Source organism: Bidens hawaiensis, unplaced genomic scaffold (assembly GCF_021521415.1).
Source record: "Bidens hawaiensis isolate Kalapana, Puna unplaced genomic scaffold, B.hawaiensis_p1.1 tig00002717_1, whole genome shotgun sequence".
Classification (NCBI taxonomy): Eukaryota; Viridiplantae; Streptophyta; class Magnoliopsida; order Asterales; family Asteraceae; genus Bidens; species Bidens hawaiensis.
Genome location: NW_027491146.1, coordinates 1,681,867 through 1,702,909, shown reverse-complemented (window position 1 = coordinate 1,702,909; position 21,043 = coordinate 1,681,867). Strand labels below are relative to the sequence as shown.

Below are 21,043 nucleotides of genomic sequence, written 5' to 3'. Positions count from 1 at the left end.
ATTACTAATTTTATTAAATTACAAAATAATAAAACAAATACGTGTCAGTCGACATGATCACATGACCATACCTATTTTGTACGTGTAAAAAATCACTGTATGCATTTTTGATCAAGAAGTAGACCTAGGCTTGTAAATGAACCGAATGAACGCGAACACTTAATTGAACACATATTTGGTGTTTATGTTCGTCTGTTTAAAAAATGAACATGTTCGTGTTCGCTTACATAAACGAACATAATTGAATAAAGATAAACAAACATAATTGAACATACTTACATGAACACAAATAAACATAAATGAATATAGAGAAACATAAACGAACATAAATATATATACAAACATAAACGAACATATACAAACATTCACGAAAATAAATGAACAAACAAATATATGTTCATATTCTTTCGTTTAATTAAACTACCACAAACATTTGTTTATCATATAAACTAAAAACTAACATAAACAAACTTTGGACCGAACTATTCACAAACTTTACACTCTCAATCAATTCTACGAACCTATTATCCGAATCATCCATCGGAGCCGCCGGCGACCACCAGCATCTCCGGCAAGCTCTCCGGCCACCGTCACTTATGCCGTCGGCAACCACCGTCTATTTCCGGTAATCATTTCCGTAGTGATCTGTCATGTGTGCTAGGGTTTCAGTGTAAGTATCCAATTCAAATATTCAATACCGGCACATTATTGATTATTATTTAACCTAATATGAAATTGAATGCTTATTTTATCTTATTTGAATCTGTTTGGTTTGAATTGTAGTAAGCTGTTGGCGCCATCGATTCGGAAGTCGTACTCTACAGGATTGGTACTGATATTTGTTCTCAATTTATTATTATTATTATTATTATTTTTAAAATTCAAAGTGTTTTAGCTACCATTTCATTAAGAAGCTATACTTCGACTTTGAAGTCTAATAAACGAGCAGCTCAGCTCGTGAGCTACTCGAGATCGGCGCGTTAAAAACAAGCTCGAGCTTTTGTAGAGGGTCATATAATAAACGAGCTCGATCCTGAATTTGTTATGCTTTCAACTAGGGGTGTAAACAAGCCGATCCTGAGCCTGAGCCTGAGCCTGAGCCTGTGCTCGAGCTTTTATTGAGGTTCATTTAATAAACAAGCTCGAGCCGGTTTGTGAGCATAAACGAGCGTTTTATTTATTATGTATATATTTATGATAAAAGTAATTAAGTAATGTATATTATATCATATACAAGAAAATATAATTATAAATGTATATGCAAATATTTATAATAATGTATAATAAAATAAATAATAAATAATAAACTAGCTGAGGCCGACTCGAGCTAGGGTGTAAAAAACTTACTCATGACCCAAGCTCAAGCTTTAGAGATAGAGCTCTAAACGAGTCAAGGTCGAGCTCGAGCCCTCTTGAGTTAAAACGAGCCGAGCTGGGCTCGGCTCATTTACACCCCTGCTTTCAACTGCCAAATTTGTTTGAATTTTAAGCTTTGTTTAGGGATATTTGTAGGTTGCATTGAACTTGACATCTTTTTTTTACTAATGGTTTATGGCTATTAAATTTGAAACATAATTGATATGGATATTGCATATGAAGCTCATAGTTGTAATAAAGATACCAAAAGGAGGCACAGATGTTCAAACATTATTGACTTGTGCATACTGTTTTTGTATAGGTAAGAAACAGGAGTTCTAAATTTAATTCAAGAAAAGAGATACCAGAGGAATGGAGAACTTCTACAACATTCTATGGTATGATAATTGATCATATCTCGTAGCATTATTACCCTTTCTTTTTCAAATTTCATTCCTGAAGTAGTTAGATATTTACATCAACTTTGACATGAAATGATCACCGTGGCCAAAAACAAGAAACAAGACTAAATTTTTAGGGTTTTTTTTATAGATTTATTTGATAATTCTTTTGGCTAAAAAGTATTGTGTGTTTGACATGCAATTTTGGTTCAGGCGATCCAGTGAATCAAGTTATACGATCAGTGCAGAAGCAAATTGTGAATGCACTTCACCTGGGTGATAGAGAAAGGGCTTCCAGTCTGTTATCCAATATTGGCCAAAACAAGCATATGTTGATAGCTAACCATTTTGCTGATATTCTTAAATACTGCGCGTTGACACCTGATCCACTGGTAAACCTTTATATGATATTATTTTTTGATTAGTATGGAGTTTATATTCATTAGGAAATTGGTATTGTACATGAGTAAATTTGTGCATTGGGAAGTTGTGCTTATAGCTTTTTAGGTTGTACATCTTATTTATACATTAAATCATATATAGAGGTTATTTGCATCTACATTTTAGGGGCCTGATGATAGAAGTCTATCAGAAATACAAACAAGTTTATATAAATAGCTCGCGCCTCGTGTACGTGACCTTGGTTTTAAATGCACACATCAGGAGGAAATAATGCGCGCCTCACGTGATGTGGTGATGAGATCGCATTGTGCGATGCGATGCCATGATGCGCACATTATATGATACAGTTTGATGTGATCTTATGTGTGATGTGGCGCCTTATGCAGTTGATCAGTATTTGAACAAAATTGGACAGTCATTTGCAAATTTGCAATGGGTCTGAGTTTTTCAAATCTATTTGAACAAATCTGACCATCGATTGTGCAATGCGTTTGAGTATTTGAACAAGCTAAGACCATTTAGTGACCAAATTTGACCAGAGATGATGAGAACATTCTATTTTTAGTGTTTAGAAGTTAACAAATTCAAACAATATCCATAAATAACTTTTTTGTTTTTTTATAACGAACGCCACGCATACGTGATGCACGTTTTACGCATTGCACATCACTCTGATCGCAACGCTCTTTAAAACCAAGCTCGCTGCTCGCATCTCAGCTTTGGGTACCCCATTGCCTCGGTGTGCCTTGCGCTCTTTAAAGCCTAGATTTTTGCTCATGTTTATTATCACAAGTCTATTAAGCAAAAACATTCGCTCCATGTGTGGTTCTCCTTTTGACTATATTACTTGTTAACATTCATAAATGACTACTATGCTATTAAGGTGTAACATGAATTAATTCTTTTGTATAGTTTGTCATGGAGATTTGGAAAACTATGGAGGAAAAAGGAATAGAATTGAACAATAAATGTCACACTCTTATGATTCGAGCTCTCTGCAAAGCAGGGTACTTAGAGGAGGTATAAACATTTTGTACATCCCGTTCTTATATCATTTTATATAATTATCCTGAAAAATGAATAATCGACTTATGCCTATTTTAATTTAGATATTATTTATTTGTAGGCATTTAACTTGTTGAGTAATTGTGGGGAAACTTCAAATCTTTATCCTACTTTGCAAAAATATAACATTCTTCTAGGAGCTTCTGCTGAAATGAACAGTGTTGTTCATGTCAGTAAATGTTTAGACCTAATGGAGAATGACATGTTGGGGAAGGATGAGATTACATACATTGAACTTCTCAAGGTATGTATCATCGGCTCAAACGTTAGTCAAATATAGTATGAATAATATGTAATGTAAGTATGTTGTGACAATTTCAATAATTTATTATGAATTTGTCAATTTGGTTGTGTTTTCTCTCTTAAAGTTTAATAAAAGTTAAGCTAAAAGGGTAACCTATTTATACAGGTTGAAATTTGAAAGTCTTTTTTAATCCATACAACGTCAATTTTCAGGGATTATGTTTTTTTATGGTAATTATATTGTTTTCTGATTATAATTGACACATTAATTATCATAATATTAAAAGGTGCTAGCATGGCCCTTTTCAGTGTGAACTCTTTTTGACCCTTTACGGCTTTACCCAACCTAAGGGTGTAAATTTCTGTGTTGACACATACACGAAATTTGCGGGTTTGGGTTTTCTATAAGCGGGTTCAGTTTAGTTTCAGGTAGAACTCATCAACTCGTTTAGCTAAACGTGTTGTGTTCGTTTCAACCCGTCCAGTTGACCCGTTTAGCCCATTTATGCTTTAAAATATAGTTTATATCATAATAAAATTTGTTGGGTATTATATACCAAAATGTAAAACTTAAAAGAGAAAATGATGTAAGACTTAATAGTTAAAATGCAATTGTTTTGTAAACATTTTTTATTTTTTGCTGTAAAGATGTAAATTTAGAGTATTACTATGCAAAGGGAAAAAAACAAACAAAATTGGGTTAAACGAGTCATGTATGTGTCAACCCATGAATATCCGTGTTGTGTTCGGGTTTATATGTTTATGTAAAACTTAAAAGAGAAAATGATGTAAGATTTCATGGTTTAAATGCGATTGTTTTGTATACATTTTTAAAATGTAATTGTCGGGTTGGAGCCGCCAACCCGACCCGTTTAACACCTCTAATGTTAATGATGCTTTCTCTGTTCTTATATTTAAAGAAACATTTTGCATAGGGAGTCCTGAAACAATACATTGGGTTAGAAACTCAACAAGGGGGTAAAAGGGTCATTTCACTTTTCTACATGGTTAAAAGTTTTCAAATTCACATTCTGCAGGAAGTCTCAGGATCCAATGAATTATAAATTTAAAATTTGACAAGTAGCATAGGTTTCATATGATTTTTTAGTAAAATTGTTGTAGATTTTAGTGTTGTTACTGAGTGAGTGTATTCTAAGTTTATTCTTTCAGCTTGCAGTTTTGCAGAAAAACATGTCAGCGGTTTATAACATCTGGAACGAGTATTCCAAATATTATAATTTCAACCTTATTTCTCTAAGAAAATTCATTTGGTCCTTTACAAGATTAAAAGATTTAACAACCGCATGTGAAGCTTTACAACATCTGGTGGCTTTAGTTTTCCGGGGTGATTCTACCATCAGAATAAGTGATGAAGGAAAAATGGTTATTCCACAATTGGATGTACCGATACCTATATTAAGTAATCAGGATAATAACAATAATATGGTCAACTCAAAAGTTGCCGGCTTTGACTTGAATAAAGTCAACACTGTTGGAACAGTGGTGGGAAATCCGAAAAGTATTCTTGCTACTAAGATCTTGAGGTTGTCTTTTACTGATGTTATTCGTGCCTGTGTGCCATTTAAGAACGATGAGCTGGCAGAACAGTTATTCTATCAGGTAATATTTCATTTCGCATGTTTAGTTAGAAAATGATTTATATGTGATAATTTAGAACAATACTTCTACATGTTTAGGGGTCAAATAATCAGCTTTGGATAATCATTTTCATACCCGCTAACACAAAATAAGAGTTTTTTTTATCCAAGAGAAGTATCTTGACCGGCTTTTACTCCCACTTAACGATCTGCCTATACTATTCACAAAGGGAGAATTCAATACAAAAACTACCATACCCAGTAAATCCCACAAATAGTCAAAATTATTAGTAGGATCTGGGGAGGGTGGGATGCAGGCAAACCTTTCCTCTACCCCTAGGGATAGAGAGGCTGCTTCCAGGGGTCGGACCCCTGGCTCCAAAGCAAACAACATAAAAGTAAAACAAGCATACTATAAAGTAGAAATTTAAAAATGTATAATAGTTATAGCTAAAAAAGAATAAAATAATAAATAATTGAAAATAAAAATAAAAACAAACAAATAAATAGATACGAATATATAACAATAAAAATAAATAAATAAATAAATAAATAATACATACTAAATAAAAATAAATAGCATATTTCTAACCATAAAAAAAAACCTATACCTTACCCCCACAAGTCTAACCTTAATCCTATGTCTCCAAGAAATCCTATCATCAACCATATCCTTGGAGAGGTGCAGGTTTATCAAATCATGCCTAATAATCTCATCCCTACCTTTACTCCTCCTCCTCCCCTCTGTAGTAATGTTTTCTACTAATCTAACAGGATCTGCTGTTTGTCTCTCTTTACGTGCCAAAACCATCTCAATCTTCCTTCCCTTAACTTATATGTTACCCCTAATCTTTCTCGGAAAGCGTCATTTCTTATTCGGTCGCCCCGTGTATTCCCACACATCCACCTCAACATTCTCATCTCTACTACCTCCATTTTTTACGTGAGTGTGCCTTCTTGGTGGCCCAACAATCTGTTCCATACAACATCGTAGCTCTAAAGGGAGAATTCAATATATACCCTTAAATTTTTTTTAAGTATATTATACACCCAAACCAAAATCAAAGTATTATATAGGCCTGTAAACGATCCGATCGATCACGAACATGGGCATGTTCGTGTTCGTTCGTTTAACTTTAGACGAACTCGAACCGAACTCGAACACTTAAATGAACATAAAATATATGTCCGTGTTCGTTTGTTTAAAATGTGGGCCTGTTCGTGTTCGTTCATTTAAAACCTCAACGAATAGTTTGTGAACGTAAACGAACATAAACGAGCACTTATACGAACATAAACGAACATTTAAACGAACATATATGAACACTAAATGAACACAAACGAACACTAAATGAACACAAAACTTACTTTACAGCGCCGGAATTGGAGAATCGGACATGCGAGAGCGGAGCCGGATCTGGAGAATCAGTTGAGATACATGGGAGATGATGGCGATTGGCGAAGGAACAGAGCCGGAAATCAGAGACTCGGTGATGATAGATATGAACTTGTGAGTTGTGGCTTGTAATTTGTGAGAGAAAGTTGGAGATGGAGAGGCAGAGTCGCAGAGAGCAGAAGCAAAGCGGCGCAGGTTTTAGACTTTTAGGGTTTACTAGTTTAGTTATGTTATTTAGAGATTAAAAAAATTCAGAAACTAGAGGATAGAAACTAGAGGACTCAAACCGTCACTTTGCTTCTGCTTGTTTTAGATGCAAAATCTTGGCATCAAACCGTCATTTGATGGTCTCATTAGAGTGCTTGTTATAGAGAGAGGCTTCCATGATGGCGTAGAAGTGGTATTTGTTAACTACAGTTATCTTTATTATGCAATGTACAGTGTTGTCTTTAAATTAACCACTTCATTTGGTTTGACATAATCTTTTTTTATTTATTTTTATTTTTTTATTTTTTATGGCAGCTAAATTTGATGAGGCAAAGGAATTTGAAGCCACATGATTCAACTTTTGCAGCAATATCAGTTGGTTGCAGTGAAAGCTTGGAATTGGATTTGGCTGAGGCATTTTTGGATCAGATGGCTCAATCTAAAAGTGCATATCCTTATAATAAGCTGCTTGAAGCATGTGACACGCTGGTTAGTAAACAAGTTTTATCTGAATATTGTTGTATATCATTTTCGATCAAATGAATGACGTTTTAAATTCATTTTTCTAAATAACAACCCTCCATATGTTTGCTGAAGTTTTAACAAACGACTGATAAAATGTACGAGAGCTCTAGTTCGGCTAGTTTAACTTACGTTGGCCCGTGAGTAATCTATTTATTCTTGAGCTCGTTTCGGTTTTGTCTGGTTTATTAAATTTTTATATACATCTGAGAGCTCTTGAGATTGAGCTCGGCTCGTGAGTAGTTTTTTATGCTTGAGCTCAGATTGTTTATTTTATTTATTTATTTATATACGTTTTACCTATTTTTATTTATATTACTTATAATTTATCTATATAACATAATATATACTGTTTAATTATTTTTACATTATTTTGTGTAGAATAGTAATTTTATTAAAAGTAATTGTTTCTATATAAATATTTTTTTAATATCTTTAATAATAGTATGTAAATAACAGGCTCATGTAGGCTCTCGAGCTCAATAAGTGAAGCTCGGGATTGGGTTCGTTTAATAAACAAGCTTTATTTTTAGTCTCAAGCTTGTTGAAACTTGGTTCAGTTTGAGCTTCTAGCCAACTGATCTTGGGTAGCTAACGAGTGGCTTAGCTCTAAAGCCACCAATTTCACGTTATTTACATTAAAATGGAAATAAACTAAAAAACTCACAAAAAACTTGATATTTGTGGGGGATTCGAAATCAAGGCACATGAATCTTTTTCGAAAAACAGAAAAACTTGGGTTTTTTTACTATAAAAGTGACTGGTATTTGATTGATAACTTGTGTATTTCATTACAAGAGATAAGCCCTCTATATATAGAGATGGAGAGGGGGCTACAAAAAAATTACTAATTACATACAAGGGCCTACTTTACATGCAAGGACCTAGATAAAATAATTAATTATTATTAACACTCCTCCTCAAGTTGGAGCATAGATGTTAATCATGCCTAACTTGCTACATATAAAATCGATTTGAGCTTTCTGAAGAGGTTTGGTGAGAATATCTGCAAGTTGAAAATCAGTCTTCATGTGAATCGGCTGAATGGATGGTGGATCTTTTTAGTGCCAACTATTCGATCTCTTATTAGATGACAATCAACCTCAATATGCTTCGTTCTTTCATGAAATACTTGATTCTTGGCTATATGTATAGCTGATTGACTATCACAGTATAATCGCATTAAGTCATCTGAAATAACCCCGAGTTCCCTGAGAAGTCGACGAACCCATATCATCTCTGATGTTACATCTGCCATGGCTCTATACTCTGATTCAGCATTAGATCTGGATACCGTGTGCTGCTTTTTACTTTTCTAAGATACAAGATTTCCTCCAATAAATACACAATAGCCAGTGGTAGATTGTCGTGAGATCGGACAACCTGCCCAATCAGCATCAGAAAATCCAGATATCCGACCATTTCCATCCTTTGTAAAAGCACCCACACGACAGTGATCTTGATCAGAATACAAGATTCCCAAACCTGGTGTGGTTTTGAGGTACCTCAAGACACGAAGAGCAGCAACCCAATGTCTAGTGTATGGTGTGGCCATGAACTGACTTAGGACACTAACAGCAAAGGAAATATCTGGTCGTGTGACAGTTAAATAGTTAAGTTTCTCAACCAATCGTCTGTATCGCTTAGGATCCTTCATTGGACTTCCGTCCTTTGGAAGGAGCTTCCTAGTTGGAAGCATTGGGGTTTTAGCGGGCTTGCAACCCAGTAATCCACACTCAGTCAACATATCAAGAACATACTTCCGTTGTGAGAGAAGTATTCCTTGCGGAGAACGGGATACTTCTATGCCGAGGAAGTATCGAAGTCGACCTAAGTCACTAATCTGAAACTGGGATTGAAAGAATTGTTTTAAGTTCGGTAATCCCGACCTCATCATCTCTTGTAATGATAATGTCATCCACATAAACCACAACAATAATCCTTAGGCCGTTCTGGTGCCTAAAGAATACAGAGTGATCATATGTGCTACGGACCATCCCAAACTCTCCCATGGCACTAGAAAAACGGCCAAACCATGCCCTAGGAGACTGTTTAAGACCATATAAGGAACCGCGTAACCTGCAAACTTTCGAGGCCTCCTCGACAATGAACCCAGGTGGTTGCTCCATATACGCCTCCTCAAGAACACCATTGAGAAAGGCGTTCTTGACATCAAGCTGATGGAGCGGCCAATGATTAATGGTGGTGAGGGCGATACAGATGCGCACAGACGGCATTTAGGCAACCGGGGAGAAGGTTTCGTCATAGTCAATGCCATAGGCTTGAGAATAACCCTTAGCAACGAATCGGGCTTTCAGGCGATGTAACGAACCATCCGGGTGTAATTTAACCGTGATCACCCAACGGCAACCAACAACACGGAAGTGTTGCAAGATGCCATGTATGATTGGCTCTGGGAGCCCCGATTTCGTCTTCCATAGCGTGTCTCCATCCTGGGTGAGTTAGGGCTTCCGTCACATTTCTGGGAATCGGGTAGGAATCAAGGGTGGTAGTATAGGCACGAGACTCAGAGGAAAGGTGAGAGTATGCAACATAATCTTGAATAGGGTAACGGGTGCAACGACGTGGCTCTTTGTGAAAGGCGATAGGTATATTGGGAAAGGGGGCACCAGGAGGATCATAAAGATCAGGCGATGAAGTGGGTTCGGGAGTAGGGGATAGGGTGTTGGACTCAAAAGCGGGTGGTATATCAGGATCCGGATGGCAATCAGGAGGCTGCGACGAGTGATTGAGACGTTGACGACTGTATGTAAAAAGTAAGGGTGGAGGTTCTGCCAGTGGACCCGTGGAAGTAGGGATCGGAGCTGTGGTGCCGGAAACCGGATGGGTAGAGGGAGCTGATACGGGAGATGCAGGAACTGGAGCGGTGTCGTCCAAGACCGGAGGTGGAGCGGTGTTGTCCAAGACCGGAGGGTCAGATGGAACAACAGATAAGAGGAAAGGTGGGGATAATGTGTGACTTGGGTATATCAGGATCAGGAAACAAATCATGAACTGAAGTGGAGGACTCGGGAAAGTAAGAACATGGCTCATGAAAGGTGACGTCAGCACTAGTAAAGTATCGTTGAAGAGAAGGGCTATAACACCGATACCCTTTCTGGACACGTGAATAACCAAGGAAGACAACGAATGGCTTGAGGAGCAAGTTTACTAATGCCTGAACGATGATCATGCACATATGCTACACAACCAAAAATCTTAGGTTTGAGTGGAAAGGTGGTTCCTTTAGGGAAAAAACAAAAAACGGAGTTTGACCGAGGACAGATGAAGGCATACGATTTTTGAGATAACAAGCCGTAAGAATAGTGTCACCCCAAAATCTATCAGCAACATGAGACTAAAACATGAGTGTGCGTGTGATATCCAACAAATGGCGATTTTTGCGTTCGGCAACGCCATTCTGTTGAGATGTATACGGGCAGGTTGACTCGTGAACAATGCCATGTGTTTTCAAATAGGTAGAAAGTTCATTGGAGAAATATTTAGGTGCATTATCAGTGCGTAGGGTTTTAATGGATGAGTTGAATTGATTTTTGAGGTAAGAATGAAACTCATGAAAAATTGAATAAATTCCACTACGAGTTTTCAAAAGATAAACCCAAGTGGCACGAGAATAATCATCAATGAAAGTAATGAAAGTGATGAAATACTGAAAACCCAATGATGATTTAACACGACACGGACCCCATACGTCAGAATGTACGAGTTCAAATATAAAATCGGTGCGTTTCAACACTTTTGGAGGATAAGAACGCCGTTTATGTTTACCAAGCTCACATGACTGACAATGAAAATCATTAGGAATAGAAATATCTGATCTCATTTGCCTTAGAACTGTTACAGAGGGATGGCCTAACCGACAGTGAGTCTCCCTAACAGCGGAATCACATAAGTTTGCTGTAGGGTGTGATAGTGGTGACATACGGTAGAGGCCTCCTGATTCAAAACCGGTACTAGTTCCCGAAAGACACAGTGAGTTGGGTAAAAGGTTACAGAACAATTGTTTTGTTTAGTAATCTAGGAACGAAAAGGATATAAGACATGTTTAGGTTTTTCGAGTTACTGATGGATCCTATGCCATGAATGGGGCTTGAAGATCCATCGACAAGACGAACCGGTGCATGAGAAACATGATGCAAGCTAGATAAAATACCTTGATTCCCAGTCATGCGATGTATGGCTCTAGAATCGATTACCCACGAAGAGTCGAGGCTTGAAAACTTACCCGAATGAGCCGAGTTGGTTTGAGCATGAGAAAACTGCGAGGCAAGAAACCGTTGAATCATACCATACTCTTCTTTGGTAAATGTATACGTGTGTTTGTTATCTTCCATTGAATCTGAAAGTACACCGAGCGAGAACAAGCACACGAGCCGAGACAGAAAAATAAAAGTGCCCGAATCGGAAAACTAACAGCACAGGGAGGTTCGCAAGTAAAAAATAAGTGGCCTAGAAGAATTCCGGTGGCCTGAAAAAGGGTCACGCGGCGGCAGTGGCAGAGTGACAGCGGCGCGTAGAGGCGTGTGCGGCGGCGAGTTTTTAGGTAGGGTAAATCGGAGGTTGCTGGTTACGATGGCGGTGGCGGTGGCGGTGAGAGTAGATGTCTCGAAAAAAGATTTCGTGACAAAGCAGGAGGTACAACAAGACCGGAACTCGTTTTAGATCTGGTGGCGGCTGGTCAGATTCTGGTTCGGATCAAGAGTCGTAGCTCTGATACCATGTAAAAGTGACTGGTATTTGATTGATAACTTGTGTATTTCGTTACAAGAGATAAGCCCTCTATATATAGAGATGGAGAAGGGGCTACAAATCATCTAGTTTGAAGGACTTTCTAATGAACTCCTCAACGGGTTTACGGTCTTTCCAAAGTGTAAGCGCCTCTGCGTAAATTTTTTCATAGTCCTGGTTCGAATTGCCGCTTTTCTGTTTAAGCTTAATATCTCGTGGGTTCTAATCAAATGATTTTCCCACATATCCTCAAGCCCCCTGAACTGCTTTAGATGAATAAGTGGTCGATGATACGCCACAAAATTCATGCATATCACCGGGGCAAGACAGGTCACAAAAGGAAGCTGGAGCCGCATACCATCATCCAACATCTCGTCATTGTATGGATGCCATTTTATTTCCTCATCTTCAAGATATGCTAAAACTGAAGATACTATCCCTTTATAGTTATTTCTTTTGTTTACTGAAAATTTTTGCATTGCTGTCATACATTCATTCAACAATGGAGCTTGATGGTTCTCCAGGTTGATATGAAAGTCAAGTGCTTCACAGAGTTTTGGAATGGGTTCTCCAGGTTGATATGAAAGTCAAGTGCTTCACAGAGTTTTGGAATGCGAATACAGAAAAAAGCCAAAAGAGGCCAACAATTGGCATCAACAGACTTCTTATTCTCAATCGCACAGTAGAAGGTGGACAGTAACGCCGCTCCCCAAGCGTAACCATCTACTTCATCCAGTTTTTCCACAAACTAGACTAGATAATTATGGACGATATAATCATCACAAACAGGAGTAACAAAGCAGACAATTACTATCAAAAGAAGGGCAATCAGCCGTTCCTTGTGTTCTTTACTTTGGGTTTCTACTATTTTCTTCAAAGTGGGCACGGTCACTTTTTCGTTGAGAATAAGAAGTCTGTTGATGCCAATTGTTGGCCTCTTTTGGCTTTTATCTGTATTCGCATTCCAAAACTCCGACAAGCACTTGACTTTCATATCAACCTGGAGACCTATCAAGCTCCATTGTTGAATGAATGTATGACAACAATGCAAAAATTTTCAGTAAACAAAAGAAATAACTATAAAGGGATAGTATCTTCAGTTTTAGCAGATCTTGAAGATGAGGAAATTAAATGGCATCCATACGATGACGAGATGCTGGATGATGGTATGCGGCTCCAGCTTCCTTTTGTGACCTGTCTTGCCCCGGTGATATGCATGAATTTTGTGGCGTATCATCGACCACTTATTCATCTAAAGCAATTCAGGGGGCTTGAGGAGTATGTGGGAAAATCAGTTGATTGGAACCCACGAGATATTAAGCTTAAACAGAACAACGGCGATTCGAACCAGGACTATGAAAAAATTTACGCAGAGTCGCTTACACTATGGAAAGACTGTAACCCGTTGAGGAGTTCATTAGAAAGTCCTTAAAACTAGATGGTTTGTAGCCCTCTCTCCATCTCTATATATAGAGGGGGCTACAAATAAAATACTAATTACATACAAGGGCCTACATTACATGCAAGGACCTAGATATAATTAATTATCATTAACATTTACTATTAGTTTTACTTTTGAAATCATTGTTAGCATTTTAAATGAAATAATGCTATATATCTCATGAAAATTTATGTGTGTTTAATATTGTAGGATCAACCCGAACGTGGAGTTCATATATTTGGTAAAATGAAGCAGTTGAAAATAGCTCCAACTATTAAGACATACGAATTGCTATTTTCATTATTTGGCAACGTGAACGCTCCCTATGAAAATGGAAATATTTTGTCACAAGCGGAAGCTACTAGAAGGATAAATGCAATAGAGGATGATATGATGAGAAATGGCATTCAACACAGTTATGTGTTAATCAGGAACTTGGTAAGTCCCTCATTAATGAAATATTTTGAACCCAAAATTTATAATTTTTATAGGAATGTGAAAGGTGAACTTGTATGAGATTATGATTTTATTATGTTTTGGAACCCTAAAAGTTTATTTTATTTTATTTTTATTTTTTATAGCTAAAGGCACTTGGATTAGAGGGGATGATAAGTGGGCTCTTGCACTATTTGCGTGTGGCAGAAAACCAATTTATCCCAGGAACTCCAATTTACAACATTGTCTTGCATTCACTTATTGAGGCTAAGGAGGTAGGTAATACTTACATGTATGGTTATATATATACATACATATAGAGTACGGTTATGCTAAAAAGAAAATAATAACCAACAAGTGTCGGAAGCCACGTGCCCAAAGAAATTATAGGAGCAACGAAACGCATTGACGCACCATTGAAAAGCACGCGCTTACCCACTGTTATGCATTTTTAAACGCGACGTTTATATGTCTATATACATGTGTGTGCGTGCGCGTGCACGTTTGGTAATGCACACGTGTATGTGTATATATATACATGTGTGTATGTGCGTATCTATATATGTGTATATTGTGAGAATGACACCATGTTTTGTTGTGATCCAGGATCAAACAGCGATAAACGTGTTTAAAACTTTGATGTCACATGGCTATCGTCCGAATGATGTGACATGTAATATCATGATCGACTGTTGCAGTATTAGCAGGTCATTCAAATCTGCTCAGGGTTTGATCGCCATGATGATTCATTGTGGATATCCACCACAAACGCAAACTTATACATCTCTTTTAAAGGTATTCCAATATTTGATTCATTTTTGTCACATTTAATTGTTCTATGAATTATACAAAATGTTATATTAATTCACTATAATAATCAATGATTATCAGCTGGTGTTGGCATCGGAAGATTTTGATGAAGCATTAAATCTTCTAAACCAAGCTTGTTCGGAAGGAATCCAACTTGATGCCGTGTTGTTCAACACGATTATCGATGTAGCATCGCGGAAGGTATCTAATTGCTTCTTCCATAGTAATTAATGAGCCGAGCCGAGCCGAGCCTAAGCTCGTTTAGGCTCAAGCTCAGCTCGTTTTAACTCACTAGAGCTCAAGCTCAGCTCGTTTCGAGCTCTAATTCTAAAGCTTGAGCGGCCCATGACTAATTTTTCAAGCTCGACCTTTGGCTTGCTTATTATTTGTTAATTAGTTTGTATATATTTTTAATTGTTTTTATTTATACATTTTTTATTTATAAGTTTTAATGTTTTATATATAACATAATGTATATTGTTTAATTATTTTTTGTATATATTAATGATTATTTAAAAATACATTTTCGAATATATTAAAATAAAATTATATAAATAATAGCCTAGTTCAGGCTTGGGCTGAGACTCGTTTATTATACAAGCTTTTTTTAGGCTTGAACTTGGCTTGATTTGAGCTTTTAGAGAGCCAATCTCGAGTAGCTCAGGAGCGGCTTGGCTTGTTTACACCCTAGTTTTCTATAACCGTGTGAACATGTTAGGGAAAACTCACTAAGCTACTCGAGATCAGGTCTTACTAAAAAAACTCGAATCTAGTCGAGCTTAAACGAGCTCGAGCCTATATTGGAGCTCATTTAATAAATGAGTTCAAGCCCGAGCTTCAGATTTCGAGCTTCACTAGATTTTCAAGCCTAAACGACCTTATTTTTTTATATATTTTTTAACGAGTATATTAAAAAATATATTTACATAATAGTAACCATCATGCACTAGGTTATGATAAAATTAAATAGCTAATAAATAATAAACAAGCCAAGCTCGGGCTGAAAAACTACGCATGTTGAAGCTTTATAAAGCAAAGCCTACATTTGCTCATGTATGAGAACTGATTATACAGGATAGAATAGACATAATCGAATTCGTGATGGACCGCATGCACAAAGAGCAGATCCCACCAGACCCTGCAACATGCGGTCACGTGTTCACAGCATACGTGAACCAAGGTTTCCACAACACAGCCATGGAAGCCCTGCAAGTTATGAGTATACACATGTTATCCGAAGAAGACATTAACAAAAACAAAGCGGTTTTCGAGGACCTTATTTATTCAGAAGATTCAGAAGCCGAGTCACGTGTTTTAGACCTGTTCAAAGATTCCAAGGAGAATCTTGGTGTGGCTCTTTTGAACTTGAGATGGTGTGCTATGGTTGGGAACCCGATTTCGTGGTTGACCGGTCAGAGCCAGTGGGTGAAGCGGCTCGCGGCTGCAAACAGTTTTAGATAAAGTGTTGATTGTCAAGTCGATTGTACCAAAAAGATTTTGTGGGAGTATTGTTTATGCGAAGGGGCAATAATGTAATGTATCATCTATCTAGAGTTAATGTTGGTTTTAACTAGCACAAGTATACACAGTGGGTTTTGTTTTGGCCACATGAATCCTTGAAATGTAACAAACTTAAAGTTACATAAATTCGATGTAATTCATGCAAATTTTCGAGTATTGTCAAATGTTCCAATCTGTCACTCGTGCTAGTGTCAAGTTCGTGTAAATTTTCGAGTTCATGCAAAAAGTTTTAGGGGTTGTTTGTTTTATCACTTAATGGGAGCATTCAGACCTGTATATCTGACTCGCTCAGATGTAAAAACATTCAGAGCGTTTGGCTCCTTTTAGAAACACATCTGAATGATTTTTGGAACCTCTGATTCGGTAAGCTAGGAATTGAATCTGAATGACATTCAGACCTAATTACCCTTCCTCTTCCCTCGGTCTTCAGATACCATCCTCCCACCCACCACCGACCACAGATGCTCACCAAGAGTTTTTCGTTCGTCAATTGAAGACCCGGCGATTAAGGTGATTTTATTGTAACTTTGCTTATGTGGTTCAATTTCTCTGTCTTTCAGTTTTGATTTATGGTTCAGAATCTATTATGTTATAAGTTTAGAATTTTTCCATTTTGGGGTTTGGGGTTCACACATTGGTTTCAATTGGGTTGTCAATTTCATTTTTGTTTTCGTTTTCTACAGTAACACAGAAAAGGTCAAGTCGAGTTTGCTTTGTTCTACCATCTGCTCCACATGTATACTGTTTGTGTGTTTATATTTTGTAATATGGATTTTAATCAGATTGATAGCATTCGTAATTGTAAGATTAACTAGGGCTTCAGTTTATGTTTTTCTTCAAAAGGGTGAAATAAAGTGGGATTGGTCCTGTATATTGTGTTCGTGTTTTATTATAGGCCAGGTTTGGTTTTGAGATCGGTTTTTATAGAAGTTATCAAACCGTGGCAGGCGGTTTGGTTTACGGTTTATACTAAATGTTTACCATTTTACTTAACTCCTTGTTTCATTTTTTTTCCACACAACCTCCTATTTTTGGGTATGAACATGCTTTTTGCTGCTGTTTTTAAACGGGCCTACTGCAATTTTTTTTAACAAACTCTATTTTTGCATAAAAACTTCAATATTTAAGTGGCTTATATTTCAGTCTCGCTATTAGATCAGTCTTATATTTAAGGTTGTGGTTTGTTCGGGTTATCTTACTTATATTTATTTTTTAGATTTTGGCAAGACTCGACAATGGCTAAACGATCTTTGACGATTTGATTATGAGATTAATTCTAAAACTTTTTGATAGATTGTTTATAAGAACCCAATGATTCTCATACGTTAATCTTGGATTTATGCTTTTTTGATAGTGTTGTTAGTATATTTAAATATGTAAAATTTGTATTTTGGTATTAAATCTGGATGGATTTTTGATGATGCTGGATGAATTTGTATTCTCATGTTGTTGGATGGTTTTTAATTTTTGGTATACAGTTGAATATTTTTAGCTATTAATTAAGCTAAAAAAAAGGTTGGATTGTTGTATAAAGAAACCGTTGTTTACCAATCTCTATCTAGAAACCGTTGCAAACTTTATCTAGAAACCGCTTTGAAGAGGTATGTACCCGCCTCAACATCGAGCGGGGCGGGTCAACCCACAAGATTTATACAAGACATTAGAAATCAAAGATATTATCAAGGCACAAAGCCAAAACTTATGCGCACAGCGCATATCGCATATGCTCAAGTATCACATGCTTGCACATATCACATATGCTCAAGCATCACATATGCTCACGCATCACATATGCTCATGCATCACATATGCTCGCGCGTATCACATGCTCACGCATCATATATGCTTATGCATATCACATCGTGCGTGGCGCATCCGCGTGCGGCGCATATCACATGCTCGCGCATCATACATGCCCACCCATATCACAGTTGCGCATGGCGCAGCTGCGCGTGGGGCATCCGCGCATGACGCGTATTACATGCTTGTGCGTATCACATCTGCGCATGAAATATCTGCGCGTGAGAATAAAGAGAAGACCTCGCGCATCCTCAGGATGGGCGCATATCACACATGCACATAATCAACCTCGTCCTTATCCAAATCAGGATTAGGGCAACCTTGATTGTGCACGTCAGACAACCTTCCAGAAGGCATCTTTTTAAGGAATAAGGATATGCTGATGTTGACAGCTGCTAAATGAAAGGTGGACAGCTCAGCATGACTCATGGGTTACCACGTGATTATAACCAATGAAAAAGCACCAGGTGTCTCCAAGGACACGTGGCGCAAATCGATTGAAGGAGGCCAACAAAACCCTAATTTGGTCTCAGCTCAATCAGTGGAAACCCTAGCACTATAAATACATCATCAACTCCACAAGGAAAGATATACAAAAACACAGTCACACAATCATACAGAGTAACATACAGTATTCAGCTATTAAGCAATACTCTCCAGATTCCCTTACTCTCACATTATTATCTTCTCCTACATATACTTATTCTCACACCGGAGGGTTACCCCAAAGAGGACCCCTCTGTCCCTTTCTGAGGGGTAAGTTAACGGCGTTGTTCATTTTGTAGGTGGAAGAACACAGATCCAGAAGAACCATCGGTGAAGAATCGTAACCACACCCGAGGAAAGTAGATTTGCTACTAGTGAGTAGATCCACGTTTCTTCATTGGCGCCATCCACTGTTACAAACGGCAATCAGATCTCATCAGATCTACATAAAAAAAAATCAATCACCATGGTTTCTGGCGTTCGTAACGCTGATCAAGCTCTGGAGGATATTGAACGTGAGGGTGTCAATGAAGGACAGCAGTTTCTGAGGGTGCCGCGTGATTCTACGCGCACCACCAGTAACCGTCCCTTCATCACAACCCCTCACGGCCAGACTGAAACTCCTCCAGACGATCTCACGTTACAAAATCTTGCCGGCGCGAAACTGAAAGGACCAATGGGTCCAGAAGAAGAAACAAATGATCCGAATGAATGGCTCATAAACGAGCAGCGGCGTCTAATGGAAAAGTACAATGAAATGGTCAAACAGAAAAAGCTAGCCGACCAAACACAAAGGCAAGCGTTTGATAAGCAGACTACAAAAAGGCCGCGCGCGCCGGAAGAAGGACATTCTGTTCACACTGCACACACTGAGTTCAGTGATGAAGAAGTGCATAGCATGAGGAAGACGCGAGATACTCATGCAGGAGGCTCACAACTCCGCGCGCCTGTGAACATGGCGCCTGGAGCCAGAGCAGATCTGGATCTGCACATGCCGTACAGCCCGCCAGTGAGGGGGCAAGTGGACGTAACCACGCCGTACAGGCCGGCCATCTTAGTGAAGCACTCAAAATTTACTGAGCGCATCGCTAAGGCCCCCATCCAGCACAAGACCAAGATGCCAAGTGGTCTGGGCAAATATGATGGCACAACAGATCCAGATGACTTTTTGTAAGGTTTCTATAACACGGGAAACCTAGAGAGCTGGACGATGCCAACATGGTGTCACATGTTTGCCCGCTGCCTTACGGGCGCGGCGCGTGTCTGGTTCGAGAGCTTGCCGACTGGGCAAATTGATGGGTTCGAGGAACTATTGGAAAAGTTCCAAGCCCACTTCGTACAGCAGCGCAGGCACACGCGCGATCCTGATGACATCATGCACTGCGTGCGCAGGAATGATGAAACGATTGAGGACTACATCACTTGTTTCAATCAGGAGTCTTTGGCAATCGGGGGTATAACTGAGCAACTCCTGCGCGTGGCTTTTATACAAGGCGTGTGCAGTGATCAACTCCGCCGAGCTCTCGTAAGCAGAGATGGTATGCCCACCACTTGGGCAAAACTAATGGAAGCATCGCGAGTCTTCGCGAGAAATGAAAAACAGATTGCCCAAGATAGGGCAAGAGAAAGAGCGCATCAGGCTGAATCACCGCGCAGCAAAGAGAAGAGGGCCAAACAGAACTCTGTATGGTCCAGGTTGCAACCAACAAGTTTTTCTTCCGCAGAAAAGCAAACGCAACCAAGCTCACCCCAGCCCCAAAAAGATGTTCGTAATCGCGGGGAGGGTGACAAAAGGGAGGGCGACAGAGATCCTAGCAGACCTCTGCCAAGAATATGGACTCCCCTCACTAAAACACCTTCACAGGTGTTAAGTACTGAGAATGTCCAATTCAAGCCCCCCAAGCAACTACACTACAAGGGACCGCAAAACAGTGGCAAATATTGTGAATTTCACAGGTCCCCGGGCCACAACACCGACGCATGCCATCATTTAAAGGATGCGATCGAGAAGGATGTAAAATCAGGCAGGCTGGCTCACTTGGTGAAAAACCCAAGAATAGAAGATGAGCAACCGGAAGGAGCCTCTGCCAGCAAGAAATACAAAAGAATCTGTGTGGCTGAGGGGGGACGACAAGGGCAGACGTCAAAAAAGAGAAGCGCGCAAATCCACGGAGATTGGCGCGAGCAGCAAGTTATCTTCCCAAGAATCAGGGGAGGCCCTTCAATCAGCAGCCCTCTCGTCATCACCACACACATTGCTCATTACGAAGTGTCAAAGGTCCTGGTGGACACTGGAAGCGAATCTGACATTATGTATGAGCAATGTTTCAGAAAGTTAGACCCGGCGGACCAAGCGCGGCTCGAAATTGTGAACGCACCAATCTGTGGTGTTTCAAATGAAATCATCCATCCCCTAGGTCAAATTCAGTTTGAACTAACTATGGGGGATGATGAACACAAGCGAGCCGAAGTTGTCAACTTCTTGGTCTTGCCCACCACGTCATGCCACAATATGATCCTGGGTAGGGGAACGATTGCCCAATTTAATGCTATATCGTCGCCAGCGCACGGCGCATTGGGGTTCCCTACACCAACAGGCGTAACATTTGTT

The 21,043-nt window shown here is 38.7% G+C and overlaps 1 protein-coding gene across 1 annotated transcript; it reads left to right on the top strand.

The window, feature by feature from the left end:
• The first annotated feature begins 635 nt into the window (after window positions 1-635).
• LOC143620876 (pentatricopeptide repeat-containing protein At1g76280-like) lies at window positions 636-16,120 on the top strand. The gene is made up of 14 exons (XM_077092461.1): window positions 636-670; window positions 784-829; window positions 1,679-1,754; window positions 1,971-2,149; window positions 3,072-3,179; window positions 3,286-3,468; window positions 4,638-5,087; window positions 6,775-6,861; window positions 6,984-7,157; window positions 13,591-13,818; window positions 13,962-14,090; window positions 14,422-14,610; window positions 14,707-14,826; window positions 15,700-16,120. The coding sequence occupies exons 1-14, from the start codon at window positions 651-653 to the stop codon at window positions 16,084-16,086; spliced, it is 2,376 nt and encodes a 791-aa protein (XP_076948576.1). The 5' UTR covers window positions 636-650; the 3' UTR covers window positions 16,087-16,120.
• Window positions 16,121-21,043: the final 4,923 nt, after the last annotated feature.